This window comes from Neophocaena asiaeorientalis, unplaced genomic scaffold (assembly GCF_003031525.2).
Source record: "Neophocaena asiaeorientalis asiaeorientalis breed wild unplaced genomic scaffold, Neophocaena_asiaeorientalis_V1.1 scaffold515, whole genome shotgun sequence".
Lineage (NCBI taxonomy): Eukaryota > Metazoa > Chordata > Mammalia > Artiodactyla > Phocoenidae > Neophocaena > Neophocaena asiaeorientalis.
Genome location: NW_020175829.1, coordinates 1,837,565 through 1,860,376, shown reverse-complemented (window position 1 = coordinate 1,860,376; position 22,812 = coordinate 1,837,565). Strand labels below are relative to the sequence as shown.

At 36.0% G+C, this 22,812-nt stretch overlaps 1 protein-coding gene across 1 annotated transcript in view; it reads left to right on the top strand.

Moving 5' to 3' along the window:
- The window catches only part of FAM169A (family with sequence similarity 169 member A), a 61,548-nt gene that overhangs the window by 5,765 nt on the left and 32,971 nt on the right, over nt 1-22,812 (top strand). Inside the window, exons 2-5 of the mRNA XM_024732759.1 lie at nt 12,197-12,331; nt 13,392-13,491; nt 13,804-13,889; nt 15,992-16,163. Of these exons, the coding sequence (XP_024588527.1) occupies nt 12,200-12,331; nt 13,392-13,491; nt 13,804-13,889; nt 15,992-16,163 (490 nt within the window). The 5' untranslated portion in view covers nt 12,197-12,199. The remainder of the gene's footprint in view (nt 1-12,196; nt 12,332-13,391; nt 13,492-13,803; nt 13,890-15,991; nt 16,164-22,812) is intronic.

Here is a 22,812-nt window from a genome sequence, read left to right as displayed (position 1 = left end):
TGGCAGCAGAACTTCACGTGTTTCATCTGTGGCAGCTCTTGCTTCTAGCACCAGTGTGTGGTTTATTTATACAAACCTTTGTTCAGTCATTCATTTATGTAGTAAATATGTATTGAAGCCAGAGAGGAAGGCTACTACTATCTCTTTTTTTCCCTGGGACTGCTGCCAGTGAAAGGTAAGAAAACAATTTCAGTTGACCTGGGTAAGCATACACACCTGAGTTTGCACGAGGATTGCAAGAGCAGGTGTATGGGGCCATGAGTCTTACGTGCAGAGTTGGAGACGCCTGGAAGGGAGAGCGGAGTGGTTAGCCTGTGGGTTGGAGGCTGCTGGTTTTCCAAGTTGGGGTGATACTCTGCAGCTAGCAGCAGCCCTTGGTTACATTTATTTGTTGTGCAGTGAAAATACTAGGGGATGGGGTGGGGTGGTTTTGGTGGTGGTGGTTGTGACTCAGCAGAATATTTCATAAATCATATGCCAACATTAAGCACCAAGTTTTGTTTTGTTTTTGCTTTTTGTTCTGAGTATTTCCTTTAAAATGAAAATATCCATCTTCGTGGTTCTAAATGAGACAAACCTGTGATATTTTATGCTAAAGATATCTACAACAACATGCATGTTGTTTGGACTCCTGTTTTTAAAAATTGCCTGTGTCCTTGAGGTTTTCTACCAAACCCCTGTTAACTTTAAGCACTATAAAATCAGACCTGTTACATGGTAAAGAAACCAGGTTAAAAAAAAATAGATTGTCTAATGTTGAAATGAAGGACAAAACTTTATGGTGTGTTCATTGAAGTAGTTCTTATTTTGCCCTTCCTGATGTTTGTAGACCACTGCTCCTGTGAGATAAGCAGTGTTCGGTAAGCTGGGTCATGAAGGGCTACAGTAGCTGACATGTTCTAGAGGCACGTGTATTCTGTAGTACTATATGTAGTCAGTCAAGTGGAAGCTTCAGTTATAAGCACATTTTAAAAAAATTTTGTATAACTTAAAAAAAATTTTTTTAACATCTTTATTGGAGTATAATTGCTTTACAATGGTGTGTTAGTTTCTGCGTTATGACAAAGTGAATCAGCTATACATATATCCCCATATCTCCTCCCTCTTGCATCTCCCTTCCACTCTCCCTATCCCACCCCTCTGGGTAGTCACAAAGCACCGAGCTGATCTCCCTATGCTATGCGGCTGCTTCCCACTAGCTATCGATATTTTACATTTGGTAGTGTATATAAGTCCATGCCACTCTCTCACTTTGTCCCAGCTTACCCTTCCCCCTCCCTGTGTCCTCAAGTCCATTCTCTACGTCTGCGTCTTTATTCCTGTCCTGCCCCTAGGTTCTTCAGAACCATTTTTTTTTTTTTTAGATTCCATATTATGTGTTAGCATATGGTATTTATTTTTCTCTTTCTGACTTAATTCTGTATGACAGTCTCTAGGTCCATCCACCTCACTACAAATGACTCAGTTTTGTTTCTTTTTATGGCTGAGTAATATTCCATTGTATATATTGCCCCATCTTTTTATCCATTCATATGTCGATGGACACTTAGGTTGCTTCTATGTCCTGGTTATTGTAGAACCGCAGTGAACATTGTGGTACATGACCCTTTTTGAATTATGGTTTTCTCAGGGTATATGCCCAGTAGTGGAAATATCACCTATTAATTTATTGTTAGGCTTTTGCATATGTATCTGAGGAGTGTAAGTAGCTCTGTATATCTTGCTGCAAGTGTATATGTAGTTAGAAAAGGATTTAGCATCCATTCCTGGGTGTGGTCATTTAGTATTTGTGTTCTGACTCATTTTGCTTAGGAGTCTCATTTCAGCCCTATGAGCCCTGTTTTGCCTCCCCAAGGTAGAACCCCCATATCAAATTCTGTCTCCCTTGGAGGTTGGATGCAGGCATGTAACCTAAATTTTGTCAATCGGATGCATCCAAGAGAGACTGCACTACAAAAACGGTTGAGGAAGAGGCTCTATATGGAATCTCCTTTCTTCCCCGCATGTCTCTTCCCTTGGGTCTCTCCTTCCTCCTTCATCAAGAATATAACTGCGGTTAACAATAACAATATAATGTATGCCCTTCCACATCATCTTCTGTATAAACATGTAAGTATATACCAATATTTTTCATAAATTAGTTTTAAAAGTACATGCAATAGGCTTTTTAAAAAGAAATTAAGAGTTGAGCATTTTTGGTGTTTGTCCTGTTTTATGAATTGGCCATGCCACTTGCTTGTTTATTTGCATCTTAGTTTAAAAACCATTGTATTTGTATTAAGCAACCTAACTCTTGTGGGTCATATTGGTTATATAACGTTTGCCTCTGAATTTTTTGTTTTTAGATGTAAAAATTTTAATATGTATTCAAAGTTATTAGTTTTACCCTTGCAATATATTCCTTCCTCAGAGTTTCTTTTTCTCTATCTGTTCAAGTAATTTGCCTGTGGTCACACAGCTAGTAATCCTGGCAGTTTGGCTCAAGAACACACTCGCTTAACTAGTATTCTACATATTCCACCTTTCACGTGTACAAAATTGTATGACATATGACTGGATTTTGCTTTTGTAAGCCCTAAAATACACCAGGTACCCAGTACCTTCATCTTTAAATGTTTTCTTAGATCTAGGACCATTTTTCTGGATATGGAGAGGAATTAAACCTTTAGAAAGAAAACTGTTAAGATTTCTCTTGATATGTATAAGCAATCTTATACCATCTTAGGGTCCTAAGGCGCTGTGCTTTCAGACATAGTGTGGTAACTAAAAGGGTAGGCCTCACAGCTAGACTGCCTGGGTTCAAATTCTAGCTTTGCCACTTACTATAGTGTGCCTTGAACAAGTTACTCTGCTGCTAGGTGTTTTAATTTCCTCATCTGACAAATGAGATAAGTTATCCGCTTCATGGGTTTGGGATAAAAACTCTATCAGGGATACATCTGAAATGTTTCAAATAGAACCAGGTGTGTAGTCCACTGTTGGCTCAGTGATGATTATTTCAAAAGATGATTTTGTTTTCTACTTGAAATAAAAAGAGGTAACAGGTATGAACCGCATTTAACTTCCTGCCCCATTACCCATAAACTTATAGGTAGTCTTTACCTATATGTAATCAAATCTTTTTCCTCTCTCAGAAGATAGAAAAGGATTTCTGAGCAGTGTTGAGCCCACCTGAGAGTTGATAGTTGTAGCAGTCTGTTCAGTGGTTTCATTTTTGTCATACTTAAAAACTCAGCTCTAAGAGCAAAGAAGGATTAACCTAGGAACTAGGGCCTTGTGTGGGTAGGAGGGATAGAAGGATAAAAAGTGAGGAGGAGAGAGTTCAGTTGAGCCGATGTAGTACATGGGTTAGGTTCGTTAGGGAAGGTTATGTTAGAAAGAGGCAAGGGAAGAATCAAGAGGAGAATCATGATAAGGTCCAGAAACAGGCCTTTTGTGTAAAAGGTTGAGAGCTTTGCGGATTATGTTGCTGGGACACCTAAGCTCTTTTCGGTGTTGGGGGAACAATGAGGAGAGGTAGGATCATGCCTTGGATTGGTTGCGATAATTGTTTTTTCTCGAAGAACTCTTTCAGCTCTAAAATTTCCGTAATTTTTTGGATCTTCTCCTCCTCCTAAAGCCCCCAGATAATAGCAGTAATCTATAAGAATCTTGAAATTATTTAGGAACTAAAGTTATATTTCCCTGTTATAAGAGTATAGTTGATATCCAGTAATTAACCTTAAATAGGGAAAAAAATCACAATAATAGGAGTACGGTTTTTAACTCTTATATTTTCTTTCTTGTTAAGAGCATTCATTCTTGCAAATAGATAATTTTTCAGGAAAAAAAGGATGAAATTATTAAAAGATGGGTGTAAAATAGCTGGTGGGCATCTTAGAGTTCTTACGTAAGAGGTGTGAGCATTAATTTTTTTTACAGGTTATCCACGATTAATGAGCATGCCATTTGCTTAATTTATAAATTAATTTGGACACTTTTTACACTTCATTGTCCATTCTGCGTAAATTTTTTGATGAGTTAGTTCGCTTAAGGCGACATTAATCTTTCTCATTCATGCAGAATCTAGTTAGGCTTTTTGGTTCATCTCATGGGCAGAGCATAAAGTACTTGACAGAATTTGATCTGACAGCTTTACAGTTATGTAACATAGAACAGAAGCTTAAAAACAACAAAAAAGAGAAGTGACTGATTTTTTTCACAGCAACCTATATTTCTCTCCAGAACCTTATTACCCTTCTCTTGCCTCCCTGAACTAGCGGAACCAGCTTAAGGCTAGTAGTTTACACAGTCTTAAGTAACCGCTATTTTTTTAAATAAACAGTTATAAACATTTAGAGGTGAAAGGTCCTTAGGATTATCCTGTCCAGTTGCATCACATTACCAATGAGAATACAGAAGCCTAAAGACGGTAAGTAACTCGCCTAGGATCACAGAGCTGGTTAGCACAGCTGACCCGGGAATCAAGGTCACAGGATTCCAATGTGAATACTTTTTCTGGTGTAATATGTGAATAGAATATTTAATAACAAGGTAATTATTGTGATATTTTGCAAAAGGAAATTTCTTATAACCATGACAAAGACTATGATATTTGATTTTGCATATTGAGTACAAATAATTATATTGGAATGTATATTTGATTGTCTGGATTTGTATTCTTCTAGCTCCGTTAGTGGTATGACGTTGATCAAATCTTAATCTCTAAAGCTCCATTTCTTTATGGAATGGGGCTGATAGAAGTGCCTCATTACGTATTACATGCCACAGTCCCTTTAAAGTCTGGTGTGTGGTCATTTCTCAGTAAATGTTACCTGCTATTACCGATTTATAATAATTGCTAGTTCTTTCATTTTCTTTAAATATTAATTGGTGATTGTTCAGCCAATAAAATTTAGCACTGAGAATGACCAGTAATAAACGTAACAGATTTAAGGACAGATTTGAAAACACAAAAATATTTTAGAAGAGGTGTGTGTCTGGGCTTTTGGAATTGGGGAAACATTTTCTAATTTTTTTCATATTAAAAACTGATGCTATTTGTCTCCTGCATCGGCAGGTGGACTCTCAACCACTGTGCCACCAGGGAAGCCCTGTAGTTGTTTTAAAACTATATTCAGAAATCACAACTTTAAAAAATAATAAATTTATTTATTTTATTTACTTATTTTTGGCTGCATTGGGTCTTTGCTGCTGCACACGGGCTCTCTCTAGTTGTGGTGAGCAGGGGCTACTCTTCATTGCGGTGTGCGGGCTTCTCATTGTGGTGGCTTCTCTTGTTGCGGAGCACGGGCTCTAGGTGCGCGGGCTCAGTAGTTGTGGCTCGCAGGCTCTAGAGCACAGGCTCAGTAGTAGTGGCGCACAGGCTTAGTTGCTCCGCGGCATGTGGGATCTTCCTGGACCGGGGCTTGAACCCGTTTCCCTTGCATTGGCAGGTGAATTCTTAACCACTGCGCCACCAGGGAAACCCCAGAAATCACAACTTTTAAGTTTGTTGGGAGATGCCCTGGAGGTGAGATGAGAGAGAAGAGTGAAATAATTCCTTCTATAGTGAAGAAGAAATACACTCATTTTTAACTAGCTTTGCTGCCACAAAAATGATGGATTTAAGGATTTGTTTAGTTATGCTTCCAAATCTCAAAACAAAGATTCAAAAAAAGTCCTTTAGATCAACAATATTAAAATCAAGTCAGATGTATCTGGAAATTGCCAGATTTCTAGTGCTCCAAGTCTAAAGTTTTTCACTATAAAACGTGCTCTTAAAGGGCCTTTAATGTGATGCAGTACCCAGTATTTAACTCTGTCTGTAGGATGGGCTGGAACTCATGTTTGCCACCCGCTCTCCATGTGACTTTGGGGAAATGATTAACCTCTCCAAGGTGGTTTACTTTTCTATAAAATAAGAATATTAGTCGGGTCCACCACATATCTTTGCTACAAGGCTTGAATGAGAGTGAATGGCATTCTTTTAGCACAGTTCTGACACATTCTGGCACTTAATAAAAAGTTAGTTGTTAAAAATCACAACCTCTTATTAAGTGAAGTTTTTTCCCTCCAGTAACGCTCTTTATGTAAATTTCAGAGTATTTAAATGATTGGATTTCAGGAAAATAGGATTGTTTCATTTTGTGTTTGTATACATAATTTTTTTAAAATTTATTTATTTATTTATTTATTTTTGTATGTGTTGGGTCTTCATTTCTGTGCGAGGGTTTTCTTCAGTTGTGGTGAGCGGGGGCCACTCCTCATCGCGGTGCGCGGGCCTCTCACTGTGGCGGCCTCTCCCGTTGCGGAGCACAGGCTCCAGACGCACAGGCTCAGCAGTTGTGGCTCACGGGCTTAGTTGCTCCGCGGCATGTGGGATCCTCCCAGACCAGGGCTCGAACCCGCATCCCCTGTATTGTCAGGCAGACTCCCAACCACTGCGCCACCAGGGAAGCCCTATGTAATCTTTAATAATAAAAATTAGCCCAGAAGAGATTATTTTTCTTTTTAAAAACCTCAATCTAAAAAGGTTTAAGAATGAAGGATAATGACTTTCTCTTTTTACACTTGAGTTTAGTCATGTTATACTTGCCTTTGATCTGTAGTAGTGTCTTCTTTTTTAATCTTTATTATTTATTTATTTTTATTTTTGGCTGCAATGGGTCTTTGTTGTTGCGTGCGGGCTTTCTCTTGTGGAGAGTGGGGGCTACTCTTCCTTGTGATGTGCGGGCTTCTCACTGCTGTGGATTCTCTTGTTGCGGAGCATGGGCTCTAGGTGCGCGGGCTTCAGTAGTTGTGGCACGTGGGCTCAGCAGTTGTGGCTCGCAGGCTCTAGAGCACAGGCTCAGTAGTTGTGGCGCATGGGCTTAGTTGCTCTGCGGCATGTGGGATCTTCCTGGACCAGGACTCAAACTCATGTCCCCTGCATTGGCAGGCGGATTCTTAACCACTCTGCCACCAGGGAAGTCCCTAAGAAAGTTAATTTAGTAATAGATTAAAAAAAACAATCCCCGATAAACTTTCTATTCTGCCAGTCTCTTCCTTGCGGGTCCATTCTGTCTAGAATACTGTATTATTTTTATGTGATTGTAATCAACTATGCTTTTGTAGACCAAGTTTTTGGCAGCAATCTTCAAATATTAATTTACATTTTATCCTTTAAATCATGATTACTCTTAGCAAATGAAAATTTTAAATGTTTCATTCATACCTTGTTTTGGTAGCTAATATTCTAGAGTCTTTTGAGTTGGTTTAAGAGGAATACTTTTTTGGGGGGGGGGGCGCAGCATGCGGGATCTTAGTCCCCTGCCCCCGCCCCCCCCACCAGGGATTGAACCTGCGCCTCCTGCAGTGGTAGCCCACTGGACCGCCAGGGAAGTCCCAGGAATGCTTTTATATTAATACTTTTTGAGCTTCTATAGTATATTAAATGTTTTTGAATGTTTTACTTGGTTACAAAGCTGAGAGCTTGTCTACAAAAGAGCAAAAACAGTTACTAACTAACATTCTTTTAACTAGCATCCTCATTATGCTTCTTTCACCCACTATTGACCATTTGTTTCATGTTTTTAGTTTTGTCTAAATCTCAATCTTCACTACAATTGTTAGATCTGACTATAGAACATAATGTTGTATTTCCTTAGTTTGCTTTTGCATATTGACTTTGATAGAGTTAGAAAGATTTGCCACACTAACAAATAAGCGTCCTTCAATGCAGAGCTACTGTTTTATTTTATGATCCTTTTCTAAGTATAACATCATTTTTAGATAAGCTCCTGATGGTTCTGTCTTGAAATTCAGTCTTTTCTTTCCTCCTTTTTGTAAGTTGGCTGGAAGTTCTGTGGTATTGCTTTCATAAATCGTTCACAAATTTTTCTTGCTTTCTCCTTTTATTTAGACATTTACATTTACTAACAGATGGGCTGAATTTATATGTTCTATATCTAGGTTTTGATTTTTTAAAATTAAAAAATCAATGTAATTAAAAAATACATATTTGTATGTATATAAATTTATATATACAAATCAGGGCCCCAATCATATGTATATCAAGTTTTAAAGTTCTTAGCACCAAGATTTCAGATTACGGTAAAAGAGTAACTTCCTCTCATTATCATATCTTCGAAATTCATGAAAATATGTTTAACTATGTATAACTGTTACAATATATGTTTGTCCTGTCTTTTTTGTGTTTATCTCATATTTCCATTAGATTTTCAGTTTCTTGTCTACTAATACTTTTGTTGTGTTAAAATAGATTTGATGAAGGTCACCTTCGAGAAAAGTAACATATTTTTTCAATTTATTTTCTCCTGCCTTTCCATTTATACATTTTTTTAAAAATTAAAATTGAGGTTTTTGACAGATACAGCTGTTCGGCTGTGCAGTTTTTATTGTGGGTAAATACAAAGCAGGTAACTTTTAAGACAAGATAATCTTTACCAGCTTTATTTGTTCCTCCTTTAAGAACTAGTAGATCAGTAGTTGACATAGCTCATAAGTTTTTTTTTTTTTTAACTTTTTCTCATGGAAATTTTCAAGAATACACAAATCAGGATGCTCTCCACAATGCATTTGATCAGTATGTCTCTTAAGTTTCTTTTAATTTACATTAGTTTCCACTTTTTTCTTTAAACTCTATTCTGTATATGTATTGAAGAAACTGAGTTATTCTAAATTTGGCCGGCCGCATACTTTAAACATCGTTTCACATGTTTGTCTAATAGGTAGATTTGGATCCAATTTTCTTGTTGCATTACATCAAACTACATACAATATCTGCTTGTCTTACTTTTAGTAAGATTGATAAGTCTGGGTATGCAGGCCTATCACAGAGGAGTGCATTTTAAAAAAACATAAATCAACAAAGCATTATTAAATATTTTATACCTTGGAAAAAAACAGAAGTGAGTGCATATATTTACCGAAATATTCCTGCAGCAATGCTCATGGCAGCCCAAATGCCCATCAGCAGTAGATTGGTAAATAAACTGTATATGTGTATTGTGGAATACTACATAGCAATAAAAGGGAACAAATTAAATGATAGCTGCAGCACCGCTTATGTTTCTCACAGAAATAATGTTGAGTGAAAAGAGTTGATGCAATAGAGAGCATACTATATGATTTCAGATATAAGAAGTTAAAAATGGGCAAAATTAATTTCTCATTTAAACATATTGTAAGGCCAGTGAAACAATGCTACCTATTAAAAAGTGCTTCTAAAAAAAAAAAAAAAAAAAAAAAAAAAAAGTGCTTCTTTCTCCCATTGATTGAAATAGCTCTGTAATCATATACGCAATTTCTATAGGCATTAGGGTATATTTATCTTGCTCCATCGGTCTGTCTATTTATATGCCTGTATCGCATAGAAGTTTTATATATGCTTGTATCATAGAAGTTTTATGACATGCTTTAATATCTTAGAGGGTTTGAACTTTTCTCCAATCATTGCTCTGCCTTTTTAGGATTTTTCTAGCTATTCTTATTTATTCTTTCAAATTCACTTTATAATCAACTTGTCTTGCTTCAGGAAACAATAATCCTGGAGATGTTTTCATTAGGATTGCATTAAATTAACAGATTATCTTAGAGGAAACTGCTACCTTAATGATGCAGAATCTTCCTTTCCAAGAATGTGGTTTGTCTTCCCTGTTGTTCACTTTGCTTCCTTCAGGCATGCTGTTTTATAGTTTTCCTTATATAAGTTTTATATTGTTTATTGTTAAATTTAAGTCTATTTTGATCTTTGCCATTGTTAGTGGGGTTGTCTTTTCTATTTTTACTTCATTTTTTTCCATTTATTATTTCTCCTTACTGATTATTATTATATATATGAGGGCTTGATTTCTGTATGTAATTTTATGTCCTACCATTTTACTACATTTTCTTATTGTTTGGAATAATTTTTCCATTGATTCTTTTGGGTTTTTCAATTAAACTTATTATTTGCGAATTGAGGTTGAGATAGTCTTCCCTCGCCCCAAGCCATGCACATCCCCAAATGTTATACCTCTAATTGCTTTCTCTTGTCTAAATGCATTAGCAAGTACCTATCTAATGTTATTTATTAGTTAAGTCCTTATTTTTCTTGACTTTAGTGAAAAAGTCTTTAGAGTTTTCCCCATTAAGGTGCTGGCTTTTTTTTTTTTTAACAGCTGTATACATGAGAGATACAGTTTACATACTGTAACATTTACCGATTACAGCTGTACAATTCCGTGTTTTTTTTTAGTAAATTTATAGGGTTGTGCAGCCATCACTACAATGTAGTTGTAAACATTTCTATCATTCTGAAAAGTTCCCTTGTGTCCTTTTACAATGACTTTTGTGTTGGGAGGTATATGAGGATATATTTGTATGTATGTGTGTTTATATCCTATACCTTATATTTATTTTTATAATTTAAGGAGTTATTCATTTTTAAAAATTGAAGTATAGTGGATTTACAATATTAGTTTAAGGCGTACAACATAGTGATTCAATGTTTTTATAGATTATACGCCATTTAAAGTTATAAAATAATGGTTATGTTTCCCTGTGCTGAACAATATATCCTTGTAAGCTTATTTTATACATAGTAGTTTGTACTTCTTAATCCCCTACCTTTGTCTTGCCCCTCTCTGTTTCTCTCTCCCCACTGGTAATGAACAGTTTGTTCTCTATATCTGTGAGTTTGTTTTGTTGTGTTCATTTATTATTATTTTTTTCCATTTATTTGTTTTGTTTTTTAGATTCCACATAAAAGTAATAACATACAGTGTTTGACTTCTTTCACTAAGCATAATACTTTCTAGGTCTATCCATGTTCTTTTTCTTTTATTCTTTAAAAGAAAAAATTTCATTCTTTTTTTAATGGCTGAGTAGTATTTCATTGTGTGTATATTAACACGTCTTCTTTATCCATTCATCTGTTGATGGACACTTAGTTTACTTCTGTATCTTAGCTATTGTAAATGGTGCTGCTCTGAACAGTGGGGTACATGAATCTTTTTGAATTACTGTTTTTGTTTTCTTTGGATATATACCCAGGAGTGGAATTGCTGGATCATATGTTACTCCTATTTTTATTTTTAAATTATTTTTAATTATTATTATTATTTTTTGGCTGTGCCATGAGGCGTGTGGGATCCTAGTTCCCTGGCCAGGGATTGAACCTGGCCCACGGCAGTGAAAATGCCAAGTCCTAACCAGTGGACCACTAGGGAATTCCCTATTTTTTGTTTTTTTGAGAAACTTCCATACTGTTTTCCACATTGGCTGTACCAATTTACATTCCCACCAACAGTGTTCAAGGGTTCCCTTTTTTCCACACCCTCTCCAACATTTGTTATTTGTGGTTTTTTTTGATGATAACCATTCTGACATGTGAGGTAATATCTCATTGTGGTTTTGACTTGCATTTCCCTGATGATTAACGATGTGGAGCATGTTTTCATGTGCCTGTTGGCCATCTGTATATCTTCTTTGGGAAAATGACTATTCAGGTCCTCCGCCTGTGTTTTAATTGGTTGTTTTTTTTTGATGTTGAGTTGTATGAGCTGTTTATATATTTTGGATATTAACCCCTTATCAGTCATATCATTTGCAAATGTTTTCTCCCATTCAGTAGGTTGTCTTTGAATTTTGTTGATGGTTTCCTTTGCAGTGAAAAACTTTTCAGTTTAATTAGGTCCCATTTATTTATTTTTGCTTTTGTTTCCTTTGCCCTAGTAGACAGATGCAAGAAAATATTTCTACGGTTTATGTCAAAGAGTATTCTGTCTATGTTTTCTTCTAGGACTTTTATGGTTTGCGGTCTTAAATTTAGGTCTTTAATCCATTTGGAGTTTATTTTTGTAAATGGTGTGAGAAAAATGTTCTAATTTCATTCTTTTACATGTAGTTGTTCAGTTTTCCCAGCACTACTTATTGAAGAGACTGTCTTTTGTCCATTGTATATTCTTATCTCCTTTGTCATAGACTAATTGACCATAGGTGCATGTGCATTAATTCTTATTTCATTGCTTGTTTTTAATACAAGTGAGTGTTTAAGTTTTCTTTCTGACATACATTTAGATTAGCAGGCTTAAGTTGTAGTCTGTCTTGGCATAGTGAAAAAGAAGTCTCCTTACAATAAAATGCTGCGCTATTACAATAAAAAGTTTTTTCTCAGTACAGGAAGATAGCCTTTCACGTTCTGAAACATTTTGTCCCATGTTTTCTGTTAAAGAGGATGGCATTCCCTGTGGATATGCTGGATAATTGCAGTCATGAGGAAATGGAAAATTCTGCTGAAGATTACATGTCAGATCTCAGGTGTGGGGACCCTGAAAATCCTGAATGTTTTTCTCTTCTCAATATTACGGTAAGGCATCCTGCAGTGATTTATCGATCTTTTCAGTTGAGTTTATCCATGAAATCAGTATCCTTTTATTATCTTTTAAAGTGTTAACTAAACACTTTTGAAAATTTTATCAGAAGACTTTTCAGTAAAATGGATAAATATTGATTAGTTAGTACAGCAGCGTGATCCAGTTTTAAAAAGACTAACTTTACAGGCAGTTGCTTATTATTTGTATTGTGCCTTTAAAATTATATGTAAGTAGTTTACTAGTTTTGCTAAGACTGATTACCATATTTGAGCTAACCCAATTAAGTCTACTTTAGATTTGGAAATTGTTATTTTAGAAATTTTTTTAATAAAAAAAGTCAGCAAAACACTACATTACACATTTTTGTGTCACAAATCTTCCTTTTCCCAAAATATTAAAATAAAATTTCTAATTAGTAAACTGAGATATATTTTGATAGATCATTAGACATGAAATTATTAGAATTCTAGTGTGAATTTGATGATAGGCAAATTCTCTAACCTCTTTAGGCCTCAGGTTTTTCTTCTGGAAGATGATGTTTATTCAAAGAATTCTTTAAAGTTTCTTCCAACATCAATACTTTGTAATTCTCTGAATGGCAATATTGTGAGTAAGTAGGGAATTAGCGTTGGATTAATGAAAGCAGAAAAAATTTAAAGTACTGCATATATCTTACTGGAAAAATGAATTTACCCTAGTGGTTTTTACTAGAAAATGGAATTTTTTTCTCCCTCAAGTGGTCTAAATAACAGATGATAAAGTTTAACAACTTTATGGATCATATCATGCTTTTGTTTTTATTCATATGCGTAGCTAGAGCGCAATAATATTTATTGAAATAGACTTTCATTTTTTTGCCTAAGTTAATAAAATTCCTGCAAAAGCGAAGTCTATCTGATTTGCTCTTTTTTTTTAAGACTAGAAATATCTCCTATGAAATGAAATTATATAATTAGCGTTAACGTACGTTTGACATTTTGATAGAAGCATGGTGTTTTTGTGTGATGTTTTCTTACCAACTCTTCACTAATCTTTAATAAATTGTCGTTTCAGATTCCTATTAGCCTGTCAAATGTAGGCTATGTACCTCTCTATGGTGGAGATCAGACCCAGAAAGTTCTTGCTCTTTTTGCACCTGAGGACTCACTCACAGGTCTCTGTTTTGTTTAATATTTGTAAATTGAGGAATTTTTTTCAAACAATTAGAAATTTATTGAAAGATAGCTACATGAAGGAATTTTTAAAAAGAAAACTTATTTCAAACTGTAAATTCATGAAAATAAAATTCTCAGTTGCTTATAATTAAATGTTTAGTGAGTAAAATACAATAAAAATGGTATAAATGGGGCTGCCACATTGTATTGTAAACTATGGGTATATTTAAGGGTATCCTTGAAAACCTTACCAAATAGTAATATCGTGTACTTTAAGACTTAAATGTTAACAATCATTTATTTTCTTTTAGCTGTGGCACTTTACCTTGCTGATCAGTGGTGGGCTATTGATGATATTGTGAAAACATCTGTCCCTTCTAGAGAGGGACTTAAGCAGGTAACAAGATCCTGTAGTTTTAAAAGTGTTAAGGAGGCCATTTCACAATATGTTTCCCATAAACAGTGATAGTTTTTGAAGTTATTGAGCTTTTCTCCATTTTAGTATACCAGGTTATATTAAACCCTTAGAGTTGCATTGTTAACGGTGAAACTGGCACTTAGATTGGGCTTCCTTGATTTTATGTGAAAGTGTCTGAGAACTGGGGGAGGAAAAATGAGTACCTGTGGTTTAGTTAAGCTGTAGTTACCCATATCAACTTTAGCTTCTGAGTTTTCTTTTTGGGTGGGAAAAAGCTTATTATCTCTGTGTGGTTGCTTAAGTTCTCTGTCTCTAGGAGAGACTGACCAGTAAACTTGCTTATCAGTAGGGCCATTTTGGGTGGTCTATTCAGTGTTCCAAACAGTGTAGTGGAAAGGAGGTCCTCAGCAGCATGCTGTAAAACTGGGTCCTTTATTCTGTCTTAGTCACCATTTTATCAGTTACTTAGAAGAAGACATAGTTGGCATACTTATCGATTCTGCATGCCACAGTGCTGAATGGGAGAACTAATCCATAAAGGCAGAATTAAGAAACAAAGAGGAAGATCTAACATGATGAAAATAAATTAGTGAGAAAGGTAAAGTAGTATCTGTGGGTTCAAAAATTTAACTCTACTGTATACCATGAAGACCATACTAAAACAGCAGCACATATGAAAAAGATTGGGCTTTAGTTAATTAGAAGTAAAATCAAAGAAAGCAAAAAAGCTAATAAAAGCCTTAAGTTTATACAGAAAAGCCCCATTATCTTATCAATATCTTCGATGTTTATACCTGTAATATCTGCATGCCCAACATGAAGAGAAAAAAAAAGGTTAGGGATCTGAAGCAATTTGAAAGGAGAAGACTGAAATGGCAAGAGTACCCCAAATCATATTAGATAAGTCTTTTCCTCTGTTTAGCTTTGGTAGGAAATTTAAGAGAATATCATGGCTGTCTTCAACTATTTGTAGACTATGTGATCCAGAATATCAAAGTATAGTCTTTGGGAAAGAGATTTCAGCTCAGTATCAGAAAGAATTTCATTCTGGTCAGAGCTGTTCAAGGAAAGGCGTGGGATCCCCTGTAAGCTGGAGAGCTTTGTCATTTCATGTGGTGTTCGGTATTGGAAATTCCTTACCGGGGAGGTTTTTGAGAGTAGTGTGTGTATGCCTCATGCTTTTTCTCTCCTCTCGCCTAATTAGAGGACATTCTTGTTTTTCTTTAAGGAGACTTGGGGTGGGGTGGGGGGGATAGATTTCATGGATAGACTCTTGTTTTCAGCAGTGACAGATGTCTATGGGGAAAACCCCACTGTTCAATGTCAGGCAATTGGTGAGGGTGTCCCTGTGACCGTGCAGACCTGCCTGTAGGAAGTGAGGTTGTTTCCATTCTGTGATTGCCCCAAGTTTTGTTTTCATCAGACTGCCCTGGTGCCCCTGTCATTGCCCATCTGGTCTGGCAGAGGGTTATGTGTGTAGGGGGAAACAGGTATTCCTTATAGTTAGACAACAAAGACATGACTGTTAAATGACCGTTTTACCTAGAAAAGATGAGAGAGATTCCTTTCCCAAGAGCATAATTATGGCTTTGCTCATCAAATGAGATAATCATTGTTTTTAAAGTCTTCAGGGCATAACACGAAGCTTTTTTCACTTTCTTTTCCTTCTTTCTTTTTTTTTTTAATGTGTAGGCTGGAATGGGGGGAAAAGAAGCACTAGAAATGGTGGGGGGCAGCAGTTAGAGTGGGGGAGACCTGGGATCTGGGCAGCTGGAAGCAGAAAGAGAGCACTGACTGCTAACGTGGAGATGCTGGGGATTGCTATATTGGAAACCTGTTTTGCCTGTTTTAGAATTTTGCTGAGAGGCATTATTTCATGCATAACTTGTGTCCATAGAAATGGATTGTTATTGGTATGAATGACTGGTCTCATCTTTGTGATAATAAAATGGTTTACAAATCATTCTGAACGTATTCAAAGTGCCTTGAATGTCAGTACAAGGTATGGAAGCAGGGAGCAAGGTAAACTGCATCTCTGAGTTGATGCTAACTGTTGTGCCTGGTGTCTCATCTCTTTGTAGGTGAGAACTCTTGGGGAGAGAGTGGTTCTGTATGTTCTGAATCGAATTATTTATAGAAAGCAGGAAATGGAGAGAAATGAGATCCCATTCCTGTGTCATAGCAGTACTGATTATGCTAAGATTCTGTGGAAGAAAGGAGAGGCCATTGGGTTTTATTCAGTTAAGCCTACAGGTGAGTCTTTAAAAGTTATTTAAAATATATATTATGTAAACCCACTTTTTGGACCCCAACTGTATCAATGTCCCTTTTAAATTAGTATCTAGAGTACGAATTGAGATGATTTTACTCAGTATTTCTTGGGAGTACTTTGATTCTATGTAAGTGAGGATTGGTTAGGAAAGTCTTTTGAAAAAAAAGTAAACATTTAACAGAGTGGAAAATTTGTCCACGTATGTGGACAGAGAGTTGTATGTTGAGCCTTGTCTTCTTTCCCTCTCGTTTCCTTCCCTTTATTTAAAGGTCTTTGTTTTACTTTGATTCCTGCTGCTATCACTACTACTGGCTCGTTTTAAATCCCCTGTCTACCTGTGGACCAAATGCGTAGGCTTTTTCTTCTAGTGTAGCTGATTCAGCCTGATATAGTAAAGCAGCTAAAGCAAAGTACTTTAATATATTTAGAGAATCCAAACAGCTTTGAAATAGTCAATCTTGTAAAGTTTTTATTTCTGATCCTAAGACCCAACTATACCCTTTTCCTGAAAGACTAGTGCAGCTTCATCTTGCTTTACCTGTTTTCCTGTTCATTCAGTTCCCTAGAGCTACTGGAGCCAGAAAAATCAAACCTGCTTACTCCATGTACACATATACCCCACACCTTACAACCACTACACAACAAAGGCAGCCTTGTTCTGTGCCTTGGCCAAAAGACCTTTCACAGAGAGTACTCACATTATTTTTGTCTTTTTAATATTTCACACTTGCCAAATTTAGCTCTTGTGGTCAGATGCAGTCTAAAGATAATACCAAATTTCCCGCTAATTTGAAGGACAGTTGTGACTAATACCTTAATAGAATAATTAGTACACATTTATGATGAGAACATCAGTCATGATGAGATTGATGAGTACATATAGTCAGTAAAAGGAAGGTCACTTTTTCTCAATAAAAAACTATGATCAGTTTTAAATGTTTTTGCTGTTTAGTAAATACTTTAACTCTCCCTTAATACGCTATTTTATTCTTGTATAAATTTGAAGTAGAACCAATCATTTACACAACTTCAGAAAGATATCATCATACAGAGGCAGAATAATAATGTTTGTTAAATGGAAGCTTAGTGCTGCATTGCATAAAAGGCATCACTTTATTGTTTTTAAAATGTTTTCATAAGTTTGAGGCTGGAATATGGTTTAATTACTTTATGCTTTATTTTATACAAGTAATTTCTATGGAATTGGAGGCTTTTTGCTGCTCACGCTGGCTGCAGCGGGGTTTCCTACTTGAAAGTAGCTCATAGACATTTGAAGTACATAAGAGTTTATGCTTTCTCATTTAGAGCATCTGTAGATGAAAGATATACAGTTAAGAAAGGACATAGCATTCCCCCCTCAGTATTTCTGATCAGTATTTGATTCCAGGCATTGGCTCCTCTTTGCTTTCTGTGTTTTGGGGGCTCCTCCACTCCTTTGGGACCTGGCTTCTATTTTTACTTTTTCTGTTAGTCAACTCAGTTTTATATGCTGGAGCTTCCAAGTACTACTTGTCTACCCCTTTTAGCACCTTCCATACTTCTCTACTAATTGCCTTACTTCCTTACTATTTATTTCAGTGTTTTCCTGCTTTAATCTCTGGCTCTCATCTGCCAAAGAACAGTGGCGTTAGATGTGCTTATGCTAGCCTTTGGATCAGTAACCATCTAATTCAGTCTGGCAGTGTTTTTTTCTACAAAGTAAACCCAAACATAGAATAATTTGAAAAAAATTGTCCAAAACAAATACTGAAACACTTTGTGATATAAGTATTCCTAATGTACATATCAGGAAAAAACTGTACCAGTAGCAAAAAGATAAAATCTTTATTAAATACATTTGTAGTTGAATAAAAGCCTTATGATATCACTTATTATTTATGATTTTTTTTTTTTTTGCGGTACGCGGGCCTCTCACTGTTGTGGCCTCTCCTGTCGTGGAGCACAGGCTCCAGACGCGCAGGCTCAGCGGCCATGGCTCGTGGGCCCAGCCGCTCCGCAGCATGTGGGATCTTCCTGGACCAGGGCACAAACCCATGTCCCCTGCATCGCCAGGCGGACTCTTAACCACTGTGCCACCAGGGAAGCCCTATTTATGATTTTTAAAAATAAAATAGCAAATCAGTATATAGGGATATTAGTTGGAACATAAAAATAGCCTTGATATATAAGAGGGGACTTGGTTTATGAGGTCAAATCCTATTATAGTATAATGAAATTCAAGAAAGTATATAAATTTTTTTTTTGCCCGAAATAAAGAGATTACTATGAGGGATGTATAGTTTGTTTGTTTCTTGGGTTAGGTAGATGTCAGATCATTAAAAATAGTTTTTAACAGTAGGTCATTGTGTAATATCTGGTACATAACTCTAAAGGGAACTTGCAGAATTGAGTAACATCACTATAATAAGATTTTCTGGTCCCTTCTGTGGTTATTAAGCATTTTAATCTATAAAAATAAAAAATAGGAACAGGATTAATGCTGAACCTTGTCACATTCTGGTAGTAATATTTGTTCATGGACTCATAAACTGAAAAAAAAAAAAAGGTAAGCTCCATGTATTTCGTTGAGATGTGTTTTCAATAAAACTTTATTTTTTGCTGAATAATTAGTTTTCCCAATGTATAATAGTTTTCCAAATGTATAATCTACTTGTGTTTTGATCCATCATATACTAATATTAATTATAATGATAACTCAGAATTTCTTTTGAATTGATACTTAGAATCTTATGGTCACAAGAAACTTAAAAAATGTATATTTTTATATACAGATACGTTTTGCAGAGAAGAATGATTAGATAATCAATATATAATCCAAGTATAAAAATATATTACATTAGGGTAATAGTCTGTAGTATAAATATAATAGAAATAGAAGGTCAGGGGTGGGGAAGGAACAATGTAAGCTTTTTGAGTGTTAAGAGTGGTTAGTTCAATAGTAAAGGAACAGGTTGTTCAATGGATGATGACAGTTATCAAATCAAATTGATAATAGTTTTTAGGGTCCATTTGATGCATTTAAAAGAGTAGTGATATAGTGTTTTTCTTTAATCAATATTGTTTAATTGAAAAGGGAAACATAGTAAATTTACATAGCAAATCCTGGCAGATACAATGTTAACTAATAGATCATGGTTAACATCACCAGCAATGAGATACATCATGATCAGAGACCCCAATTTATGATGTAGTGAGAAGGACATAACGTCATTTCTGAGGTATTTTTGCCCAAAATGCATAACCTCAATTTTATCATGAGAAAACATTAGACAAAGCCAAATTGAAGGTTATTTTACAAAATAACTGATCAGTAGCCTCCAAAAGTATCAAGATCATGAAAGACAGGGAAAGGTGGAGGAATTATCAAAGATCAGAGTTGGGACATTAAACTAAATACCATATGGAATCTTTGATTGGATTCTGAAAGAGAAAAATTAGTAGAAAAACTGGCAGAGTTTGAATAAGGCCTGTAGTTTAGCTAATAGTATTTTATTAATGTTGATTTTCTGGTTTTGATAACAGTACTCTGGCTATGTAAGATGTTAACATTAGGGGAATCTGGGTGAAGGGTATGTGGGAACTCTTTGTATATTTTTGCAACTTTTCTGTAAGTCTAAAGTTATTTTTATGATAAATAGTTGTTAAAAAGTTAATGTTATAAGATGTTAGAAATTACATTCTTTGTAATTATTGAAACTTAAGATGGAAATTTTAAATGTTACCAAAATGTGTGAATACATGCCATCTATTTCAATATTATTTAATGGTTACATGAGCAAAAAAGTACTCTGAGGAATTTGACTGGGCCAAGAGAAAAAATATTCTAAAAATACCAGTATAAATGGTTCCCCTGGGAAAGGGCCCAGTCATTGTCAGCAATCCCCACCTCGCACACTGATACTTTTTAATGTCTCATTCTTTTTTTTAAAAAATATTTATTTGGCTGAGTCAGGTCTTAGTTGCAGCACATGGGATCTTTGTTGCAGCACACGGGATCTTTGTTGCAGCATGTGGGATCTTTTGTTGTGGTGCACGGGCTTCTCTAGTTGCAGCCTGCAGGCTCTCTCTAGTTGTGGCGTGTGGGCTCAGTAGTTGCGGCACACAGGCTCTCTACTTGTGTGTGGGCTCAGTAGTTGTGGCTTGCAGGCTCTCTAGTTGTGGTGCACGGGCTCAGCAGTTGTGGTGTGCGGGCTCTCTAGTTGTGGTGTGTAGGCCCAGTAGTTGTGGTGCACGGGCTCAGTAGTTGCGGCACTTGGGCTGTCTAATATGGTGCACAGGCTCAGTAGTTGCAGCACATGGGTTCTCTAGTTGTGGTGTGTGGGCTCAGTAGTTGTGGTGTGCGGACTTAGTTGCCCTGTAGTATGTGGGATCTTAGTTCCCCAACTGGGGATCGAACCCGTATCGCCTGCATTGGAAGGCAGATTCTTAACCACTGGACCATCAGGGAAGTCTCTAATGTTTCATTCTTAACTATGAACAAATAGCTTAGTTAGGAAAAGTCACTGATATGAAAGATGGAGATCAAAACCAAAAAAGAATAAAAGCAATTTGGAAGAGACAGACAATGCAAAAACAAACAAAACAACTCAATATTTGTGGAACGTAAGAGTAGTTAGTACATTCATAATGGGAACAAGATATATTAAAAGAATGTCCATAGAGCTCTTAGAAATTGAAAACTCAGTGTAAGGGAGATAAAGTTGATGTTGATTAGAAAGGAGAACAATCATAACAGCAACAAACCCTAAATGATGGAAAATAGGAAAGAAAAGATAAAATTAGAGGAGCAGTCTGCATGATAGTTGTTTCAGGAGAGAACAGAGAAACTGGAGGGGAAGAAATCACCAATGAAGTCGTTCAAGAAAAGTCTCAGAATTATAGAACATGTATTTCCAAGTTAAAAAGGCCCATTGAACATCCATCGCAATGAATGAATTAAAATAGGCCCATGCTGAGGTAGATTGTTGCAAAATTTCGGAGCATCTGGGATAGAGAAAAGATTCTGTAATCCTCTACAGAGTGAGAGGGGGAATTTATACAAAGGATCAAGAATCATAATGATTAGATTTCTCAAAAGCAGCACCACACTGAACACTAGAAGTGGAACAGTGCCTCTAAGATACTGGGAGAAAGTGATTTCCAATATAATTCTATGCCCAAATAATGAATGAAGTATGAGAGTGACAGAAGGAAATTTCTACATGGTTAATTAAAAAAAAATTTTTTTTTTTTTTATCTCTCATGCATCATTTTTCAGGAAGCTAACAGAATTTATGCTCTACTAAAATAAGGAAGTAAGTCAGGAAAGAATGATACCAGATCAGGAAACTAAGGAGAGAAATATCCCCACATCACAGCTGTTTGATAGTTCTGAAGCTGCTCTGTCCAGATTGGTAGCCACTAGCTTTATGTGACTATTTAAATGAAAATTAATTAAAATGAAATAAAATTTAAAATTCAGTTTCTCAGTCATACTAGCCACTGTGTAAGTGTTCAGTAGCCACATGTGGCTAGTGGCTACCACATTGAACAGAGAGATATAGAACATTTCCATCAATGCAGAAAGTTCTTTTGGACAGCACTTTTCTAGAGATTGACTAATCTAGATTGTAGTAAGTCAGAAAGCTCTGGGTCATTGATTCAAGGATATGGAATACCTGATGTGTTTGCATTTACCAAGATAAGTGTTAACAGTCGTGGGAGACTTTGGGCGGTAAGTTAGAGGTAAATACTAAATAATGAGTGATAAACCATTATTAAGGCAAATCAAAAAGCAGTGCAGGAAGAAAGAAAAGCAGTGCAGGAAAGGGAAAACAATCATGATATACTACATGGCTCATTTATCAAAAGTGTGTGTGTATGTGTAATGTAAATGCTGAAAATTGACCTAGCCAAAATTATAAATTACTGTATTGGGGTAATAGGGCAGGGCATGTATAGGAAGTATGGTGATGGTGTGTTGGGAGTAGGGTATGTACATGTATATAGAAGCTAAATTCTCATCTTCCACACTGGGAAGCCAGTTGATTATGCCTAAAATGGAAAAAGCAAGAAGTAGTAAGTTACTTAGAGTTACGGGGGTAAATACCGAAAAAGACCAAAGTGTGCGTTTCTGGGGGATGGAAAGTGTGTTTGTATGTGTGGATCAGGGAGGCAGTCACAGGATGTTTTTTTCCCCAACAAATCTTAGAGGACTGTTGTATGCTAACAATGTACATGTAAAACTTTGATTAAAAGTAAGAAGTGAACATGATCAGAGAAGGAACTATTCCCAGAGTCTAATCAGTGTCTACCGCAAAACTAGATGAAGTTTATAAATCCTCACAGGGCCTATGTTGATCACGTCCCCCTGTTAAAAGGGCTGTGCTAACTAGAAAACTGCTAAGGAAAAAAATCTCGTACAGGTATGAAAAATAAGAAAACCACTTGTTAATTCAGTGGAAGTTCTATTAACTGTCCTATGTCAAGAAATACAAAAGACATAAATGTGTATAAATCAGATATCACATTTTAGTGTAGACAAGCTGAGAAAAAAGCCAAATGGAGGACACTATCATTAGGTGTTATTTTGGATTTTTTTTTTTTTTTTTTTTTTGGGGTAAATGGGCCCCCCCCTTTTGTGTGCCTCCC